General features: G+C 55.5%; 3 protein-coding genes across 4 annotated transcripts; 1 reads left to right on the forward strand and 2 right to left on the reverse strand.

The window, feature by feature from the left end:
* Ndufa4l2 (NDUFA4 mitochondrial complex associated like 2) lies at window positions 1–2,071 on the forward strand. The gene is made up of 4 exons (XM_031349827.1): window positions 1–91; window positions 448–536; window positions 1,213–1,273; window positions 1,376–2,071. The coding sequence occupies exons 1-4, from the start codon at window positions 35–37 to the stop codon at window positions 1,430–1,432; spliced, it is 264 nt and encodes an 87-aa protein (XP_031205687.1). The 5' UTR covers window positions 1–34; the 3' UTR covers window positions 1,433–2,071.
* A 158-nt stretch (window positions 2,072–2,229) lies between these two features.
* On the reverse strand, window positions 2,230–7,214 carry Shmt2 (serine hydroxymethyltransferase 2). Of its 2 annotated transcripts, none has more exons than XM_031349826.1 (12): window positions 7,060–7,214; window positions 5,752–5,940; window positions 5,185–5,264; window positions 4,818–5,018; window positions 4,500–4,581; window positions 4,234–4,356; window positions 3,962–4,101; window positions 3,672–3,837; window positions 3,397–3,496; window positions 3,157–3,312; window positions 2,951–3,058; window positions 2,230–2,832 (listed from the first exon to the last, which is right to left on the reverse strand). In XM_031349826.1, exons 1-12 carry the CDS (start codon window positions 7,090–7,092, stop codon window positions 2,705–2,707), a joined length of 1,506 nt encoding a protein of 501 aa, XP_031205686.1. In that variant the 5' UTR covers window positions 7,093–7,214; the 3' UTR covers window positions 2,230–2,704. The 2 variants fall into 2 exon arrangements, with proteins under 2 accessions (XP_031205686.1, XP_031205685.1); XM_031349825.1 differs by having other exon boundaries at window positions 5,752–5,949.
* A 3,080-nt stretch (window positions 7,215–10,294) lies between these two features.
* Window positions 10,295–19,194, reverse strand: Nxph4 (neurexophilin 4). The gene is made up of 2 exons (XM_031350082.1): window positions 19,011–19,194; window positions 10,295–11,755 (listed from the first exon to the last, which is right to left on the reverse strand). The coding sequence occupies exons 1-2, from the start codon at window positions 19,065–19,067 to the stop codon at window positions 10,898–10,900; spliced, it is 915 nt and encodes a 304-aa protein (XP_031205942.1). The 5' UTR covers window positions 19,068–19,194; the 3' UTR covers window positions 10,295–10,897.
* Window positions 19,195–20,697: the final 1,503 nt, after the last annotated feature.

The following is a 20,697-nucleotide window of genomic DNA, read 5'->3' on the forward strand; positions in this document are numbered from 1 at the left end:
CAGATCCACAGAGAAGACCAGATACTGGAACAAGATGGCAGGAACCAGTCTAGGGGCCCGCTTCTACAGGCAGATAAAAAGACACCCTGGGGTGAGTTCAGTCCCCAGAACTAATTCCCCTCCTGTCACCCTGCCTCTCAAGCTCCCCTTCCAACCCCCACCCCCCAGATCCTGCTTCCTGTCCGGTTTCCTTAATGTTCCCAAGTTTTCCCAGGGACATTTCATGTCCTCTCTCTGCAATGTACTCGATGTCCCTGCAACCTGCCTTGGACAGGATCACTGTAGGGTAAGGGACAGGGTGCTGAAGATGTGGCTGTAAGTTTCAGGCCCCACTCCCAAAAGGAAGGTGGCATCAGACCTTGAGTGAAGATAAAGGGACAGAAGACTAGGACAGAGTGAGTGGGAACAGGGCGAGGTTGGGACCCTGAGAGCCTGGTCTTTCCGCAGCTCATCCCAATGATCGGCTTCATCTGCTTGGGCATGGGTAGTGCTGGACTCTACTTGCTTCGACTTGCCCTGCGCAGCCCTGACGTCTGGTAACAACAGGTCGCAGGGGGGAGGGGGCAAGGGGGAGTGGGCCTGGGTGGCGGAAAATGGAACGATCTAAGGCATGACCCTCGAAGGACCCTCAGTCTGTCTTCGTCCTCATTTCCACTGCCACCCAGCATTTCCGAGGGTTAGAATGGCCCCTGACCGGAGAGACCCTCACCTCCCATCTGGACCACCTGGTGGCTCACTGTCAGCGGCTAGCCATGTGGGGCAGCTGGAATCCCAGCAGCTCACCACAGGGTTGCCATGGCGACACAGCTCTACTGGCCATGTCTGGCTTTTAGGTACCTCTATGCCTGACCGGAAGCGCTGGAGGTCTGGCAGTGTAGGACTCCTGAGGGTCTTTGGTTGTAATGGGACTTTGAGTCCTGCCAGAAGCATCAGGGGGTCCTGTGACAAGCAGAAGGCCAAAGTACCCACCCACTCTGACCCTGGAGTCGGAGGGGCACCACGGAAAGTGCTGTCCTTCGGGATTTCTGCCCGACACCCAGGACTCTGCTCTGCGTGGGCAAGGGAGGCAGGAACCCTGGGGACTCTATGGGTCATCAGCTGCCTCCTCTGGGTAGGGAGCCAGGGAGGGTGAAACTGAAGTCATGCTTAATGCTAAAGTCCTGGTTCCCAGAAAAAAAACACTTTAACCCTCCTGTCCGGTCCCATTCACAGCTGGGACAGGAAGAATAACCCAGAACCCTGGAACCGCCTGAGTCCCAATGACCAGTACAAGGTAACTGTAGACTGTGTTCCCGCCTCGTCCCTAAGTCAGCAAGTACCACACACAAGACAGGGAGCAAGAGCTGCTCTCTCAACTCTTTTTCCCTCTCCACAGTTCCTTGCTGTTTCCACTGACTACAAGAAGCTGAAGAAGGACCGGCCAGACTTCTAGGCCAGGGCAGGAGGTTTCCATGTAAATCACTCTTTCCACTCCCTGGCCCAGACCCCAGGGCAGCAGACTAGCTGCACCTCCAGTTTCTGCTTGCACAGGCTGGATTCCCACGCAGAGGGGAGGCCGCCCCACCCCCACCCTCCTCCCTCGCTCCCAGGAGAGGAAAAGTCTCTGACCCCAAGCTTGGGTCCCACGTGGGGGAGGGGACTCGACTGCAGGCGACAGTTGGGGTTGACCCAAAAAGCCCAAGCCTCTTCCTCCTCCCCTTGCCTGGCTGGGTGTGGCGCAGGCTACGTGTTGAGCGTGTCCGACGTGTGCCAGTGGCAAGCAGGGGCCTGAGTGCCAGGGACGTGACAGGCCCCATGTTTGTGCAGGGTTTTGAGCAGGGTTCAGGGTGGTGTCTGCCCAGGCTCGACTGGGCTCGCCCTGGGTACCCAGCCTGCCTGGGATGGGGTACCTCTACCGCGCAGTGAGCTGCTCCCCTGCCCAAGCCTGCAGCCTCCCACCAAGGACACCCCTCCCTCCGTGCACCTGGGCAGCCTGGTGCCTTTCCCCACCCCTCCCTTCCCTTGCTTCTCTGTCCCTGGGGATCAAACAGAAGCAGCCGTGGGCAAAATACAATTTCATTTAACAAATTGAATTTGCTGCGCCTGCTAATCACGTCTGGTGTCGGCTCTGATCAGAGAGGAGGCTACAGCCCCGGGGGTCCTTGTGGTGGGAGGGAAGGAGAAATACATTGAGGGAGCCGAATCCCTGGCTGGCCCAGGGGACCCCTCCCACAGTAATAGGAACTCTGGGCAGGTTAGCATTTTATTACATAAAAACAGGAAGGAGGGCGTGTACCCACCCCTTCCCCTGGCTCAGCTTGAAACTCCCCTTCCCCAAGAAGGAGCAGGAATCTGTAACACTGAGATGTGGTGGAGGGTCAGGGCAGAGAGCTGAGGGTGAAGGTGGGTGTCACGGTGTATACCTATAACCCCAGCACTTGGGAAATGGAGGTAGGAGGGTCAGGTCAAGGCCACTCACAGCTAAGTGAGACCCCGTCTCAAAAACAAGCCAGATGGTGTATTGGATGCTTCTTGTAGACATGGTTACAAATCAGAAATCTCAACTACAAATTCTGGAGGGGAGTTTATGCCTGGCTCTTGCCCTAATGGAAGGCCTCCCTCCCTCCCACTCAAACACAAAGAAATGAGTGGCATCTCTTCTGCAGTCCAGGGAGGTGGAAAGAAAGGTAACTTCCGGTCTGTGGGCTTGGACTGCCAGGTGTCCTCAACGTTCATCAAATCCAGGCATCGGGAAGCCCCTGGCAAACTGCTCCACCTGTTGCCGGAGGTTGGCCAAACGCTGGCTTGTTTCTGGGTCATTGAGCAGGAAGGATTTGAAATCCTGGAGCTTGGCTGAGAACGGTGGGAAAAGTTGATCAGAGGACCACTGGGCAGGGTTGGGAGCTGGGACACAGGGGCAGAGCCCACGGTGAGTGAAACTGGTTGACCATGAACCTCTGAAGCTACTCACCGGTCTTGCGCTTCACCTCCAAACCAATGCTGACTCCTTCATCGATAAAATCAACAACCCTCCGGAAGTCCTCCTCTCGGAACTGGCGAGAAGTCAATGCTGGGGCCCCTGGGAGAGAGAGCAGAAGACAGACAATTAGCATAGCCACGATACAACCAACCCCAGCCAGTGTGGGAACCCTTCCCTCCTCAGACCCCAGGTCTCACCAAGCCTCAGGCCTCCTGGAGTAATGGCGCTGCGGTCTCCAGGACAGGTGTTCTTGTTGGCTGTGATGGAGACAAGCTCCAGCACACGTTCAGCTCGAGCCCCATCCAGGCCCTTCGGCCGCAGGTCTACCAGCACCAGGTGGGTGTCAGTGCCACCTGAGGGGGGACAGTGACAGGGGACTGGGGTGTCCTGGGCCTCTGCTTGGGGCCACAAAGGCCTTCATCCACCCACTGGCTTACCAGACACCAGTGAGTATCCTCGCTTGAGCAGGGCCTCGGCCATGGCCTGGGCATTCCTCAGCACTTGTAAGGAGTACTCCCGGAACATAGGGGTGCAGGCCTACAGAGGAGACAGTACTCTTGTCGCCCAGGCGTGAGTACAGGCCCTGTCTTGTACTGAACAAGGACCCTGTGACCCTGGCCTTTCAGCCACCAGCCTCAGCTTTAGGTGCAAGAAGGTAAGGAAGCAAAACCTCTGGACCAGGGCACCCCGACACAAGGGGAGGGCCCCCCACCTGCTTGAGGGCCACGGCTACTGCGGCAATGGCGTGGTTGTGGGGGCCCCCCTGTAGGGATGGGAACACAGCGAAGTTGATTCGGTCCTCAAAAGTATAAGGGATCTCCTGGCCAGTCTTGGGGTCTATGGTCCGCACTCCCTTCCTGTAAAAGATGAGTCCGGACCTGTGTGGAAGACGATGTGTGGTCAGACTCTGAGAGGAAGATGGCTGACTAGCTTAGGTGCTTGGAGGATCAGGGTCCCCTCAGCTGGGAGGCTACACTGGGTTCCAGTGGGAGAAGGTCTGACCTGGCCCCTCGAAGAGTCTTGTGAGTGGTGGTGGTGACAACGTCCGCATACTTGAAAGGTGAGGGAATCACCTTGGCGGCCACCAGGCCACTGATGTGGGCCATGTCTGCCAGCAGGTGTGCCCTGACCTCATTACAGACCTGGGCAGGCAGAGAGACAGGTCTCAGTCGGGGTGGGGGAAGACCCGGTATTCACAAGGGCAGCTGTCCTGTCCTGTCCCCCCCAACCCCACCCCGAGTAAAGGCAAGCTTGATTGGCAGTCCTTCACCAACCTCTCTCATGCGTGCATAGTCAATGAGACGGGCATAGGCACTCGTGCCAGCTATGATGAGCCGCGGTCGGAAAAGCCGAGCAGTCAGCGCCAGCTGGTCGTAGTCGATGAGGCCAGTTTGGGGCTGGACAGACAGAGAGCCAGCTAAAACCCAGAGGTGGTGGCGGCTCATGCTCCTGGAGGCTGAGGGCTGCCCAGAGCACCAGCCCCTCACTCTGGCCAAGAGCGGACCATCGGGGCCAAGTGCCCAGCCCCTGGAACACTTACATTGAGCTTATAGGGCATAGACTCGAAGAAAATGGATGTGGCGGAGATCCGCTTGACATCAGACATGTAGCCATGGGTGAGGCTAGAAAGAAGAGAGACCTCAGAGTGATGTAGCCTGATTTAACCAGCTACCGCCAGCCAGCCAGCAGACCTGTCCCACAAACACTAGATCTAGCTTGCCTCATTCCCCCCTCCCCACTGTTCTGCCCACCCCATGCGGGGTGCTCAGTGTAACATGGGACAGGTGTGGCCCATCTTCACGGGACCTGACGGGTATTTACTCCTGTCCTATGTTGCATCCAGCCCACCCATACTCACTGGCCCCCATCGGGCAGGTCCAACCCCATGATTCGATCATGAGGCTGCAGAAGGGCGGTATAGGCAGCCAGATTGGCTGGGGACCCTGAGTATGGCTGCACATTGACTCCCCACTGCGCAGGATCCAGATCAAAGGCTTCCAAGGCCCGGCGCTGGCAGAGCAGCTCAATCTCGTCCACCACTTCTGCTCCTCCATAGTATCTGCCGTGGAGACGAGCAGTACATAAGGACGCAAAGAAAGGACCCTTGACCAGCAGCAAAGGACTGGGCAGCCGCTGTTCTGTAAACACTAACGGGGCTCAGGAAGGTTCCGCCACTGGGGATGCCATCCCTGCTGCTGCCCTCCAGCCCTCTGGTCTAGCCTCACCTCTTGCCAGGGTAACCCTCCGAGTACTTGTTGTTGAGACAGGACCCCAGGGCCTCCAGCGCAGCTCGGCTGCAGAAGTTCTGGGGTGGTGGGGGGGCAATGTCAGAAGGCAACGGGCCTCCCTTCCCCTGGACTCCCATGGCCCCACCCCTGCCAGAGCCCACAGGCAGCAGGGGCGAGACAGGATATGACAAAAGCTCTGTGTTCCTCGCCAGGCATGAGGCGGGACCAGAAGTAACTAACATTCTCAAAAACTGGGCTGTCATGATGTGTGGCCCCAGGAAGGCCGCCTATCCACTCAAGCTGTGTCTCCAGGTTCTCTTCTGACAAGAGAAGGAGGTAGGGAAGCGATGAAACTATATGGCTCTAGAAGCTCCCTAACACCCAAACCCCATAAACTAGTCCTGTCTTATGCTTCAGAAGACAGTATAGAGAGGGGAAAAGGACCAGGAAAAAGCTCTTTGAGTCTGACAGGGAGGTGTGGAGAAGTCACTACCGACTACAGGTGACGTGGTGTTCCCTGCACGCAAGGTAGCTCTCTCTTTGACCCATATCCTCACGTCCTACCTCTGAAGCGATGAGCTCTAGGCCACGACACTGTCTGTCCTTCTCCCTCTGCAGAAGTTCCCACATCTCAGGGTCACTGTCTGATAAACTCTCCTGACCCGTCCAGCCTCCAGCTGCTTCTCCAGCCTGCGTCTGGGCCACCTTGCTGTGCTGGGCCCGGGCAGCCATGCAGACCAGCTGACCACATCTCTGCAGAGGCTCAGGGCAGAAAAGCCAGAATTAATTAAAAATTGTCCAGATCTCTTCTTCCAATTGCCCTCAGTCCTGGGTACAAATAGAGCCCTCTGGCTAAGTACACAGCCTGATCCAGCCAGCAATCAGCTCTCTCCACCCCCACCTTCATCTTGAATAGCAAGTTCTAGAGTCAAAGGTTCAGATCATTATCCAAAGGGCAGTTCTGGTCAACTCTGACACACTGCATCCCCAAACTCCCTCCCCATCACCCTGAGTGACTCTGCAAAGTCAGAGCAAAGCTTTGGGCTCCAGAAGCCTTTGTCCCTCCAATTCAGGGACAGAGGTTCATCTTCCAGCACCCACAAAGCCACTAAGAACCATCTGTAACTCTAGTTCCAGAAGATCTGATGCCCTCTTCTGACCTCTGTGGGTACCCAGGCATGCACTCAGTGCACATATAGTGCAGTCAAAATATTCATAAACATAAAGAGGTGGACTCCTGCAGGGTCTCCAGACATGAATACGTCAATGAGAGAAAATACCAAGTTAACAGGGCTTAACACTACTGGCTTTTTAAGGGTGGTTTCCAGAGCAACTGAAGTAGGACAGACTTTTAAGCAGTTCTTGGAAAGAGGTGTGTACTGGCGGGAGTTGGGGTAGGGTGAAGGTGTTTGCCCTAAGGGAAGCCAAAATCTTAATTTTATCACACACACACACACACACACACACACACACGAGCACACCTCGCTACCTCCTTCCTGCCCATACAGCAGCAGGACCCTGGCGTGATGAAAGTACAGAGGCTCGGTTGCATCATCTCCATAGCTCAGAGCTGGCGGGAAAAATTCAACTAGCGCATCGAAGCCGGGAACCCCACTTGTTCGCTAGGGTATGGCTAACACAGCATCTGCAGACCGTTACCTTAAGGGCCCTGACAACTGGGCGATTACAAGACCCTAGGACGTCCGATCGCCAGAACTAGGGGCCCTGGCACGGCACGTGCGCTGTCTCAGGGATTTCCTGGTTAAGCATCCGTTCCCCGAGGCCCCAGAACACGTGCGGCAAGGGGCCAGGGAACCCCACTTTGGGTGGGCCTTTCCACTGGCCATCCAGTATACGGAACCCTGTTCTTACCCGAGTGGTTCGAAGCAAAGAGAAGGGAACCATCGCTACCGGAGGCCACAGGAGGACCAGCCACTAACTCTATAGCAGTGTAGTACCGGGGTCCAAAACCGGCTGCTCTTAGAGCGCATGCGCGAGAAAAAATATCCGTGAAGTCCGAGTTTAAGGGGCGTTTCCTGCGCGTGCGCATTACTGATCCTTAAAATTTTGCCTTCTGGGAATTGTAGTTTTTTACCCCCCCCCATCTATACATGTCCCGGTTTAGAGAGCTTTGCCTGAAAAGCTCTTAGACTTAGAGCCCTTCCATGTCCTTCCTTGAAGCTCTTCAGAGTTTGTTTTGTCTTTCCTGCCGATTGTCCAGACAAACGCTTTTTGATTTGTTTGTTTTCGTGTGGTTTATGCTACCAAGTATCTAGCATATGGTCCTCAGGGAGACTTAAGACATATTTAGAAGGTACATAACCGTACACAATGGAAGCAAATATAGTTTGAAAAGATAAAAGCCTTAAATCCTTGCTTTAGGACTATAGCACAACAGCCCTTCTGGTCTTCTGTTTCTTCCATTGTGAAACCATGACATTGTCATTCCAGCACTAGGGAATTGGGTACAGGAAGATTGAGAATTCAAGGCTAGCCTCAGCTACATATGAAGTTAGAGGCTGGTGGACCTCATATGAGCCCGCCACACCTTTCCCCTTCTAACACAAAGAGCTTGTAGAAGGGATTAAATGAACCTTTGCTTGTGAACGGGATCGCTGTGTGATCATCCTCTTCTCCTGACTTGCAGTCTGCCTCCTGCAGGTCTACCCTGCCATCAGCTGAGAGCAGAGTAGCCTCCCCTCCTCCTCTCACGTGTTTTGAGTTTTGTTTCTTATTTACATGTCGCTTACTCTCCAGCAGCCCGCCCACTTCTTGAAACTGGTCTGAGTGAACTTTGTTGTTTGTTTGTTTTGTTTTTTGTTTTTTCAAGACAGGGTTTCTCTGTGTAGCCCTGGCTGTCCTGGAACTCTCTGTAGACCAGGCTGGCCTCAAATTCAGAGATCCACCTGCCTCTGCCTCCCTAATGTCAAGATTAAAGGCATGGGCCAGGTTTGGGGACATCTTCTTAAGGCCTCTACTTCAGTGGTTTTCTTTCTTTCTTTCTTTTTATTTTCGAGACAGGGTTTCTCTGTGTGGCCCTGGCTGTCCTGGAACTCACTCTGTAGACCAGACTGGCCTGAACTCAGAAATCCACCTGCCTCTGCCTCCCAAGTGCTGGGATTAAAGGCGTGTGCCCGGCTTATTTCAGTGGTTTTCAAAGATACACAACCAAACCTCTTGGGGATTCAAGTAAGCAGTGGTTTTAAGAACCACTGGCCTCGGGTAGCTGTTTTATACCTTTATTCATTCAGTAGACATCTAGCCAGCCATGCTGGGCATGCCTTAGCCCTGGAGACACAAGGGACTCACTCATAGTCGAACTATGACAACATGGAACACTTCACTTTGTTCTCATATACCCAGCTGAGAAGGAGAGAGGGGAAGACTGTGAGTGGGAGTCAGGGTTTGGTGGTGGTTTTTTGTTTGTTTGTTTGTTTGTTTGTTTTGAGGGTTTTTTTTTTTGGTTTTTGTTTGTTTTTTGTTCGTTTTTGTTTGGGGAGACAGGGTTCCACTGTGGAGCACTGGCTGTCCTGGAACTCTCTCTGTAGACCAGGCTGACCTCAAACTCAACAGAGCTCCTGCCTCTGCCTCCCCACTGCTGGAACTAAAGGGGTGTGCCACCACCATGCTCACTGTGAGGCTTTTGTTTTGTTTCCCTTCCAGTGATAGAGATAACATGCTGGGTTTTTTGTTTGTTTGTTTAAAAGACTTATTTATTTTATGTATATGAGTACAATGTCGCTGTCTTCAGACACACCAGAAGAGGGCATCAGATCCCATTACAGATGGTTGTGAGCCACCATGTAGTTGCTGGGAATTGAACTCAGGACATCTGGAAGAGCAGTCCATGCTCTTGACCTCTGAGCCATCATTTCTCCAAGTCCTGTGAATGCTGTTTTATCAGGAGTTGCAAGTGAGGAGACTGAGGCCCAAGTTCACTGATTTCAGCCACCTTAAGCATTCCCACCTGGATCTCAAGGAGGCTTCTGTGATGCTAAGGGCCTTCTCTTTACAGCCAGGCTTCTCTCAACAGGCCCTGAATGAGGAAACCACTGCGTTCTTCCTCCCATCTTCCTTCTCCTCTCATACCAGCTGGCTCCTTATCCTTCCTACAATTGTTTGTGTATTGAACCTAGGCCCTTGTGCATGCGAGCGCTACAGCCCCAGCTCCAGATGTTTATGACGGGGTCAGATCCATTTCTAACTCAGAGTCTGAATGAGCTCTGGGGCCATTCTGTGGAGGACACAGCCCTCTTCTCTTCCCTGTGGGCACCTTTATCAGAGACTCCAATGAAGTCACGCTTAAGAGGAAGAGACTCCCTGTGCCTCAGCTTGTCTGCACACACCCCCAAGCCCCAGTCAGGGGGTCCCAAGGGGAGGGGGGCTGCTGAGCTGAGAACTACTAATGAAGCCGCAGCCAATTACCGCCCTGGCCAGGGTTGGGGGCGGATAAAATTAGCAGCCAAGGCTGCAGGAGGGAGCTAAGGCGGGGGTGGAAAGGGTGGGCAGCTGGCTAAAGGGGGCTGCTCGCTAGCTAGGGGCTACCAGCAGGGACTTCGCCCCACCCTCTAAACCTGCGTTGGTCCCTTCCCCCATCACCTCGTCCCCATGCTCCCTCCCTCATCCGTCTGCAAACTCAGCGCCCACGAAATTAGGAAGGAAAAGGAAGATCGATGACTCCAGATGCCGCAAACACCGTTCCCCTTCCCTCCCAACCTTCCCCTTCCCTCCAGCCCGGCGAAGCTTACCAGGTTGTCAGCGCTCTGCCTCCGCTGTCCCTGCTTCTCCACCCCACTCAAGTCTTAAACCTCCATTCCCCGAAATCTCCCAAATAGACTGCCGGAAGTCCCACCTCAGGTCTAACCCCCATTCTAACTGCCTTCACTATCGTTCTTCCCACCTTAGATAATCCCCACCTGGGCAGATTCTCACCTATTGGTTTCCCACTTCTTGATCAGATCTGAAATGAACTCCAAAGTGCTGGCTCTGTTAGTCTTTGCCTCCGTTTCCCCAAAGGGCGTCAAGGAGAGGTGTCCAAGCTAGCTTCTACCAGACAAACCCCACACCTGCCCGCCCCCTTCCTACAAAGGTCTTACACAGCCGAGTATTGGATTTCGCTTTATTTTGTTCCCTCCCCGTCTGTTTTGGCGTAGAAAAAAAAAAAAAAATCACCGAGAGGAAGCAGCCAGAGAGGGCAGGTGTAGCCGGACTGGGGCCGGTAGGAAAGGAGTATGCAGCGCAAGCGCCAGGCAGAGCCCCCTGATCGGGACTTTTGCTTTAGCAAGGTTAGGAAGAAGGGCGGACTGAAATGAGGCACGCGAGGACTGCATGGGCTTTTAGACCTTTACAATCTTAGGAGAGGGAAGGACCAGGGCTTGGGAAAAGAACGAGTGTCAGGCCAGGCGCCATTAATACTGCGGCGTGGGCAATAGTATTCACAGGGAACCCTAGGAAAACCTTAAGCTCCACCTACTCTGGGGGTATGCTCTTGCCCCTGGGATTTACTGTTTGACAAGACCACCCCAGCCTCAGGGACACTCGGTACCATAAGGAAATGGAGGGCCACACTGGCTGATAGTCCCGGGAAGGCTGTTTTTCTCCACCATAGTGAAAGAAGTGGGGGCAGTCACAGGAGCACGGGGTATACAGGGAGGGGTCCCACCTAGCAGACTACGATCTGGTGGGAAGCTTGGGGCCCAGGACAAGGGCGTTATCCAAAGTAGGGGTGCTCACTCTGGAAGTTATAGTCTGGGCACACCTTCTGCACCAGTTTGTAGTCAAAACTGAGGAAGGAGACGAAGATACAGATGACTTTGAAGGGCTTGGCGCAGAGCCAGGCGGCCTGGCTCTGCGTGTGCTCGGTGAAGCACACCTGCGACGGGTCGTACAGGCACGGGCGGTGCTTGCGAGCGCGGTTTGTCTTCTCATATTCCACGTGGCAATTAAAAGCGCGCGACTCTTTGGCCCCAGGAACTCCCAGCGCGCCTCCGAGTGGGCCCGCAAGTGCGCCTCCAAGGTTGCTCCCCAGCCCCTGCCCCGCCATCCCCAGAGGGGGCCCCAGTCCAGGAAGCACCCCCTCTAGTGCCAGCGTGGACTGTAGAGGGTGGGGGGCAGGCCCTGGCAGCCAGACGCCCCCGAACTCCACACGCTTGGAGGGCGGCACGATGCTGACGCTTAGGTTACCCAGGCTGGACGAATTGTGACGGAAGTACACACTGAAGGTGCCGTTCACATGGTCCACGATCTTACCGGTTACCAGCAGCGAGAACTTGAGGGTATGCACACGAAAGTAAAAGTCCCCCCAGCCGAAAATCTTCTTGGCGCGGGCCGCTTTAATGGATGGCTTCCTCTTGGTGCGCGGCACGGGCGGGCCACCGGCTGTCCCCGGCTTGGCCAGCGCCCCTGTGTGGTTAGCCGGCCAAGCCCAGCTCCAGGAGCGCGCTGTGCCCAGGCCCTCGGAAGACGCCGGCGCTGGGAGCTGCTGGCCGCGGGCGCCCCCTCTGGCTATGGCGGGACGCAGGTCCAGGTACTGGGGCCTCCCGGACTCCACGATCTGGCCACAGACAGCCTGTGTGGGAAGAAAGAAGAGAGACGCTGGCCTGGGCGACCCACAGCGGTGGCTCAGGAGTGTGTTCCCGGGTCAGACACTGAAGCCCTTTCAAGCTCCGTGATCTTGGTCAAGTCACTTCGTGTATCTGGACCGTAGATTCTGTACCTGGGAAGTGATCTGATGGACCCAGAGTTGTCACAGAGCTCCAGGGTGGGCATAAGGACAAAGCTAGCTCTGGTGTAGGTGGGGAAAGGCCCTTTCAGGATAGACCGGCCTGTAATGGTCCCAAGCGATGGGCCTGACAACCAACCGAGATCCTGGCTTCTTGTAGAGAACATTTGCATCCTATACTTCATCCTTCTCGGAGGAGCCTCTAAGAACCAACTGAGCAGAGACAATCCCAGACCATGGGTTGAAGTTTGTAGAATAAAGGGGCACTCCCCCTTGTCCCCAACGCTTTGGCTTGGAAGGGCTGGAGGAGTCACCCTGCCCGCCCACGGTGCTGGCCTGTCTCAGGTGGCCGGGGATCTGGGAGACAGCGCTGATGCTAATACAAGATGGATCGAGAGGCGGGAGCGACCAGGCCAGGTCCGGGCCATCAATTATCTTGGGGTGTGTGTAGAGTGGGTGGCTGGGAGTGAAGGAGCAGGGAGAGAGCGACGGGAGAGTGAGAGGAAGAAATATGGAGATGCCGCTCTGGCACAGAGAGTGGGAGGGAGAGGAGCAGAGCGCGTCAGAGTGTGTCAGTCAGCCCGCACTAGATACCACCGGTAGTGTGGCCCTGACAGCTGCTTGCCAGTCCCTGGGGAGAGGCAGTTCCATGTGTGCCTGGGGTGGTTGTTATCCTGAAACGGTTGTGTATATGTGTCCATGTGTTCTGTCTGTGGTAGCTTGTACATATTCAGTCTGTGAAGGCTGTGTGTGTGGCTGTGTCGATTCTCTGTGTGTATGTGTCTGTATGCCTACGTGTATCCGCCTGAGGAGGCTGTGTGTGACCCATCTGCTCTCAATGGCTGCCTGTCCACTGTGTATTTGTGCCTGGATTACCTGGCGGGGGTGGTGTCTGTCTGTTGTGATGTGTGAAGCTGTATGTCAATGTGTGGTAGTGGTATGTGTGTAGCTATGGTATTTGTAAGCCCGTGTGCAGGGTAGCTGTGTGGTTGTCTAGGGGTGTCACTTTCCTTGTGAGAGGCCCCATGCCAGGGTCTTTCAAAGGGGGGTGTCTGCACAATGAGAGTAGCCTGTGTTCATACCACACACACACACACACACACACACAGAGCATGTATTTTCCTACCAGCCTTTACAAATTGTGTATGAACAACAGACATGCTGACTAGCAGGCTCAGGATAGAGGGGTAAAGGGCCCTGAAGCACAGGTGACCCCTCTGTTTGCATACACTGGAGTCTATATACACTGTGTCCACAGGGGACAGGAATGGCCGAGCTGGGCTAGCATCTCTACTGGCTGGTCTCCGTCCCTGCGATGCTGCTATCCCAGGTTATTAATGCTGCCGCCACCCGCTCGTCATACATATTTATTGCCCCCTTCATTTCTTCTCCTATCCAGCCCTCCTCCCACCCCAGGTGAGGGTGGTGGAGGTGGTGGAGAGTGATTGACTCACACAGACAAGCTTGAGCTGGCATCTAACAGCCCAGAGGGGTGCACCTGAGTAGGGCTGGGGACAGAGGCTTAGGATGAGCTGGGGATAGGGAAGAAGCTCAGGGACACCCTGGGGGTGTTGGAGGTAGGAGTGGGTGAGGCTTCAGGGAAAGCCAAAGAGTGGGTTGTTGAAATCTTACCCCCTAACCTCTCCTCTCTCTCCCTTTCTGAACCAAACCCCTCCTATTTCCAGTAAAGTCTGACTTCCACCCCCCCCAATGCACCCCCAAGCGCTCAACACTAGGACATCAAATGCCCACAAGCTACTTCCTAGAACATCCTAGCAGTCTTTGCCCTGCACCCAACCCCCGGGGACCTGCTCAGGGCTGGTAGGCTCAGTTTCTTCAGAGGAAGAGATGGGGAGGGGGGAGTGAGGTTTGGCAGGGTAGAGAGAGGTGCCAGGATGTCCCCCCACCTCTGATCCCAGACAAATTGCTGTTTCTGCTTCTGTGATCCTGGCAAATCCCTGGGCTTTGGTACCCACAGCCCCCACACACTGCTGTAGTGAGCTAAGATAAAAGAAGAGTTGGGGGGAGAGGCAGCTGAAGCGACCTTGGGTGTGGGGAGCTTGGACTGGGAGGGGCGAGAGTCTGGAAGGAAACGAGCCGAGAAATGGGAACACGGAATAAAATAAAATAAAATCCTCCCTCTGGCTTCCTTGATCGCTCACGCTCACTCTCCCTCTCCCTCTCTTGTTCTCTCTCTCTCTCTCTCTCTCTCTCTCTCTCTCTCTCTCTCTCTCTTCTCTCTCCTTTCCCCACTCTTTTCTCAATATCTCTGTCTCAGTTTCTTCCCCTACTCTGTCTTTGATTTCCAGTTCTGGGGAGTGCCCCTCTTTCTCTCTTTCTGTCTGTCCTCTTGGTTGTTTCCAGCAATGGATGCGGGGTTGGAGAGCAGGAAACACAAGCTGGTTTTTGCCAGAGCCCACCCCCCAGTGACTGAGGGCCTGAGCCGGGTGTTGACCAAGGGGGAACGCCCCCCCCCAACTTGAAAGCTAGTTTAATTAAACTAATTGGGTGCAGTGACATTTGCAGAGGGGAGAGGCGAACAAGCTGGCTGTCAGCTGGGGTAGGAAGTGAGGTGTGTGGTGGTTGGGGGCTTCCTTCCAGCAGACTCCTTCAGGCCTATTTGGAAGGAACTCAGCCAGGAACACTTTGCCCCAAGGCAGCACAGGCCCACGCACCTGAAGGGGAGTTGAGGCCACCTCCAGATGCTAAACAAACTCCATCAAGGCTCTTTGGGGACAGAGAAGGAGCATTGGGCTGTCAGGCCCCCTTAGCCGCATTGCAGAGCGCACTCCCCGGGGCCTTCAGACTAGTCCCGTTGCTTCTCTTTTCCCTTTGGGTCAGAAAGAACTTACAATTCATCAGAGGAAGAAAACAGTTTAGGCCCTGGTTGGGGAAGCAAGCGATAGAATACAGAGTCCCTGCAAGTAGGAGTCATCTCTGCAGTCAGGTCAGGGTGGGGTGATGTCTGGCTGGGAGCTGGGAATAAAGATGGTGTGTATGTCAGGGTGGGGGTGGACAGGACAGGACGGGCTGAGGTGAATACTAGGGCAGAGATGGTCTGGGACTAGGATTGGGTACCGGGCGGCTAGGAGCATAGGGTACAAAGATGAGGATCCCACAAGGGTAGACCTGGGGACAAGAATGGAGAGAGTGGAAATGATGAACAGGTATTAGGCAGAGACCTAGAAGGCAATGGGTCAGGAACCAGAAGATGGGGGATGGGAACTGAAATGGGGCAGTCATGGTCAGTGACAAATGGGCTCTGGAGACTGGCTGGCATTGAAGATGGGCCAGGGAGACAGTCATGGGGACAGGATGGGGCAAAGCAGAAAGGGGAAAAGGAAGATGGTTATTAAGAAGAAAGAAGGATGCTAATGGATAGAGGCCCAGGAGATGGGGTAGGGGGAGCCACTGAGGGACTGGAATGGGAAACCGGGAACCAGGAAAGTGAGAGGCAGAATGGAAACAGACAGGAGCTTGAGGGCAGGTATTCAGGGGAGACAGGAAAAGGCAGAAGGGCAGCTTCAGCGTCAAGTTTGGGAGGGGGCCAGGCAAGTGGAGGCAAATATACCGCTTGCAGACTGCTGCTACAGGGCAGGGGTGAGGGCCTGCTGGTGAGGTGGGCTCTGTCCTTGGGCCAGTCGCCCTCTCCCCGGCAACCCCACCCTCTCGCCTGCCGGCGGCCTGCTACGCAAGGCTCACCGTTATCTGAATTTTGATTTTATTTTATTTTATTTTATTTCCTTGCTTCCTAGAGCCGGCGCGGTCCCCCCCGGGAACGGCTGCCCCCCGCCCCCCGCCCCGCGCCTCACTTTATTATTGCAATAAATGTGCCTATAAAGGCGCCGGCTCCAGGGCGCGGTGGGGGCGGGGGGGAGCCGCGGAGCGGGGATGTAATTTCCCGAAGCCTGAGCTGGAGGGGGAGTGGGCGGGGTGGAGGTGGAGGAGGGGCGGGCGGGGGAGAAGGGGAGACTCGCCAATTTCCAGTGCTCAAGGCCACACTCCTAACTCCCTATCCCGGTTCGCTTTTTCTACTGTATCTCTTGAGAGCCCCTTTGAGCTCGAACCAGAAAAGCTCTCATCACAATCTGACCCTCTCTGCTAACCTGATCCCCTGTCCACACCTAGCCTATCCTGACCCTCTCTGTTAACCTGATCCCCTTGTCCACACCTAGCCTATCCTGGGCTACAGGGTTCTCTCTATTCAAAGCTCCCTAGTGCCTCGCCAATTACTCCTTACTGACCCCTCCGAGGGTCCCTTCACCTACCTGCTGGCTTTCAAGGTTTATCTTGCCATTCTCCAACTGTGGGTCCCTGATCCCAGTGACTCTTCTTTACTGCCATCTGCTTTCTTACCAAATATCTTCACCATAACCTCTTTCTATCTAGCTATCTAGTTCCTCACCCAGCCCAACCATGACCCTCTGGAAATTCTCATTTCCAATGATAGCCCTCCCATTTAGGATGTGAGATTTGGCTGCAGCTCTGGCCCAAGGGGGCTGTCACTTTAGACCCTCCCTCCTCTGGTATCCCTGGCCCAGCTGCGGCCCCTGATTACCCAAATCCCAGGCAGCAGCTCTGGGACCAAGCCCAGGCTGTGCGTGCCTAAGTGACCCAGCCAGAGATTAGTTAGGGGGCTTGAGGAGGGTAAGGAGGTAGGAGGTGGTGGTTGGCACAGGGGTTGGCCTAGACCGAGAGACAGAGACGTGTGTAGCTGTAATCCTTCCCTGAGGCAGGATAGAGCTGAAAGGTCCCACCGGACCCCCACCTCTTCCCTCCCCCAGCTAATTAGTAATTAGTGATTAGTGATTAGTGACTATTGATCACCTGCTGTTTTTCCCAGTAGGCAGTTGCTTTGGCAAGGGGCAAGGAGAACAGAGAGATACAGAGGGAAAGGGGGTTGAAGATTGTATTAGAAAGATCCTGAAGCAGCCAGTCCAGGCAGAGGCCAGAGCCCCTGGCACGATGGAAGCAGGGAACCAGAACCTGAGAGGAGTCTCAAGGAGAAGTAGGGGAAGAAGCAGAGAACTCGAGGGGAAAGCAGGGCGGACAGCATCGATGGTCAAGATGTCCCCAAGAGCTGCCTCAGAGTCCTGTTCTTCAACGGCTCAGTGTCAGCCTTACCGCTTGCCCACTCCCAACTCTGGCATCAAGATACCTCGAATGAAGGCACACTCAGGAGTGCACAATCAGGTGAGCATATCCGAGACTCACAATCCACGCCGATTCGAACTCAAAGCTATGAGCACACCCCCAGACCCAGATTCACACGCAAGTAACAGATGTGTTCCAGCATGCAAATAAACCAGAGAGGGGGAGGGGTGTCTGTGCATGGGCGCACACCCCACTCTTCTACTCATTCGTCCATCGGAGAGCAGATTTCCTCACAGGGCCCTATGCAAAGTAACAGGTATTCACACACCATACATGAATATAGACCCTCACATGTCCACAGGCTGGACCAAATGGCAGGCACTTCCCTGCTGATTCCGACGTAGCTGCCCCACAGCTGCAGCTCTCTCACAGGAAGACAGATTCCCATCTCTCCTGTCACCCTCATGCTTACTCTCCCTCCACCAGATGTTGCTTTCCCCTTCAGGGGGCAAAGGAAATTAAACCAGATCTGTCCACAGGGGAGTTCGCTCGATGGGAAGAGAGTGAGGAAGGCTGGTGGGGGGTGGGAGGAAGGATCAGGGCTATGTATCCTTCCCCCTTCCCTCCTCCTTGACCCCAGGCCTTCACACACTGTGGTCCTGGGCCTGACCCGCTCTTGCAGTCTTTGTGGATATAAACCAGGCCTCAGGTTCAAAGGAAGCTCTTGCCAAAGACAGCAAGTTTTAAACCGGGGGCTATTTTCTTTTCTTCCTTTCTTTTATTCATTCACTCTTTCTTTCTTATTTATTACCCAGTTTCCATTCTCTCAAGGTCACTAAGCGGATGGGCTTGGGAGAATCTGAGGCCTCTACTAACTAGCTTACTGGGGCAGTGTCTACCCTACTGTAGGTATGGGGACACCACACTAGGGCTGGGGTCCAAGTGTTCTTGAGGAGAATTACTGGTCTCTCTTAAAGGCTGGGGGTTGAGGTCCAAGAGTGTGGGCTTGTGGGGCCAACTGGTTGCCCCTAAACTGAGTAGATCATAGTTGAGAAAGGAAGTTGGGGGGCAGAGTCTAAATCACCCTTGTGGATCACACTTCAGGGCACAAATAGATGGCAGGGCTGTGGAGCAGGCACAATCGCCCATGCAAAGACAACGTCTCCACCACGGCATGCCAGCGTAGACATTCACCCTGGGTCCCAGTGCCTGGATTCCCTGGACACATGCTAGCACACAAGGGCTGGTTTAACCCACACTCCATGTCCGCATATATGAGCCCATATGGGCTGAAGATCTCAAGTCAAGAGTCAGGCAAAATGAGATCTGAGACCTTTTAGCCTTTGGGTTTTCACCCAGAAACCCCAGGGAAAGAGACAGTGAGAAGGGTGGGGGCAGGGAGGAGATGGGAGGAGAGACTCCCCTCCCAGACAACAACCCCTGTCCACCAGGCGCGAGAGGGGGGTGTGTCTGTGAGGATGTGCTGGGGAGATGGTGTCTTCACGGGAAATGGGATGGGAGACTGTAGCCAAGTTCATTTCTGCTGGTATGGGTCCATGTAAACGCGTGTGCCTGGGCAATGTATGCTCGAGAGCCTACCTGGCATTGTGACAAGTAAGGAGAAGAGAAATGGGAAGGTGGAGGGTGAGGGGTGGAAGGACAGACAGAGAGGCAAGGTGAGGAAGGAAGGCTAGGCTAACACCCGCTGGCTTGTCTGTCTGTCTCGCACTCCTTCTCTGTCTGGCGCACTCGCGGGTCGCGCTTCGTCCCCTCCCCCGTCGCGCCTGAAGCCGACCGGAGCCGGGCCTCCACCCTGCACCTTCTTCTAACCCTCAGCCAACTTGCTGGGTGCGTGCCAGTCCTAAAGCGGGCAGTCTGTCTGTCCGCGTCCCCCAGGACGCACAAAGTTGGGACGCTTAGTGCTGGGGGCGGGGCGGACGCACAGAGCCCCTTGGCATGCAGTGTTCTTAGTGTCCCGGACCCTGCGCCTTGCCTCTGCCACCCTTACCTTTCTAAGAAGCCAAGGACCAAAGAGCAAGAGGAGCCATTCCGGGAGCAGCTGCATCTTCCCGGGCGGCCGAGCGGGTCGGGCAGGGCGGGTCCCGGGGCGGGCCGGACTGGGCGCAGGGCGAGGGGCGCCGGGCAGAGGGCGGCGGCGCTAGCAGCGGGAGCGGGCGGCTCGGCCCGCGGACTGAGCGCGGAGCGGAGCGCGGCGCTGGGGGCGGGGCGCGGGCGGGGGAGAAAGTTGGGTCTGAGTCGAGCGGGCGGGGGAGGGGCGGGGCTCCGCGGTGCTCCAATCCTGGCCGCGCCCCGCGCGCCCCCTCCCGCCCAGCTGGGGGCACGGAAGGTGACTTTCACCGTGACACACCCCGGACACACCCCTGGCTCAGGTGTGAAGCTGGAGAGGGTCAAGGGGCTTGGGGGGTTGCACCCCAAAGATTCCAGGTCTTGGGGAGGATGAAGGCTAGGACAGGGCGTGGAACTCTGGGCTCTGAACTGTGAGCGGGAAGAGGGCGTCGCGGAGCTTGAGCCCCGCCAGGCTAGGCGTCGCGGCAGGACCTGTGATGCCCGAGGTGGGTGGTGGTGGTGGGGGGTGTTTCTATAATCCTGGCAAAGGTAGGTTTAGGGCAGTGATCGGGACAGGGACCGAGGTGAGGGCGGGCGGGGCCTCGGGCGACTAGCACTGAGCGAGGCGCTGACGGGGATGGATGGGCGCCCCGCGGCTCATTCGGCCTGGAGATGAGAATCATTGATCACGGACGGAAACCCCATCACGTCTGTCAATAGGGCTGACAAACGGCGCCCGCCGCCCTGCCCCCGCCCCGCGGCACCTCTGCGGTCCCCGGACCCCTCGGCTAAACCGACTCTTTTAAGTTACCCCCTCGACCTGCACTGTTGACCCTTGCCCAATCCAGAGCACCCTTGTTTGGGGCTGGGCAGGAAGTCCTCAGTGCGGTCTGCCTAGCCTCTGGGTACAAATCCTGTGCTTTCTCTCCCACAACCCCATCTTCCAATTCCAGCTCTTCTCATCCCGTCTCCTTCCCTGTCTATCTCTGTCCTTATCTCTGTCCCCAGCTCTAGCATGGTCTCTGTTCTCATCCTCTGGGCTGTTTTTCCGCGTTTCCTCCTCCCACTGGTCTTTCCTCTCCTGCCCAGGGAGTCTTCAGCTGTCAGCTGTTGCTATGCGCTGTGGCTGAGGCTGAGGAGATAGATAGTATGACCAACACCTAGACAGCAAGAGATAGGACCAAGCGAAGAGATGAAGAGACAGGCCCACACCCTAAGGTATGTCTCCAGGCATACCCCACTGTAATAGTACCCTGCTACACTGTAGCAGTGAGGCCACGTTCACATACTGACCAGCATACACAGAGGCATATAAGCACACAAGACAGACACACACGATTTAGACACACAGTAGCATGCAGTGATATACAGTAACAGCTAGGTACCCAAAGTAGCTCTTGTCTTGACAGAGGCAAGTACCCACAGGACAACGCGCACACGCACACACACACACACACATACACACACACAGAGGCAAGTACCCACAGGACAACGTGCGCGCGCGCACACACACACACACACACACACACACACACACAGAGGCAAGTACCCACAGGACAACGTGCGCGCGCGTGCGCACACACACACACACACACACAGAGGCAAGTACCCACAGGACAACGCGCGCG

Source organism: Mastomys coucha, unplaced genomic scaffold (genome assembly GCF_008632895.1).
Source record: "Mastomys coucha isolate ucsf_1 unplaced genomic scaffold, UCSF_Mcou_1 pScaffold4, whole genome shotgun sequence".
Classification (NCBI taxonomy): domain Eukaryota; kingdom Metazoa; phylum Chordata; class Mammalia; order Rodentia; family Muridae; genus Mastomys; species Mastomys coucha.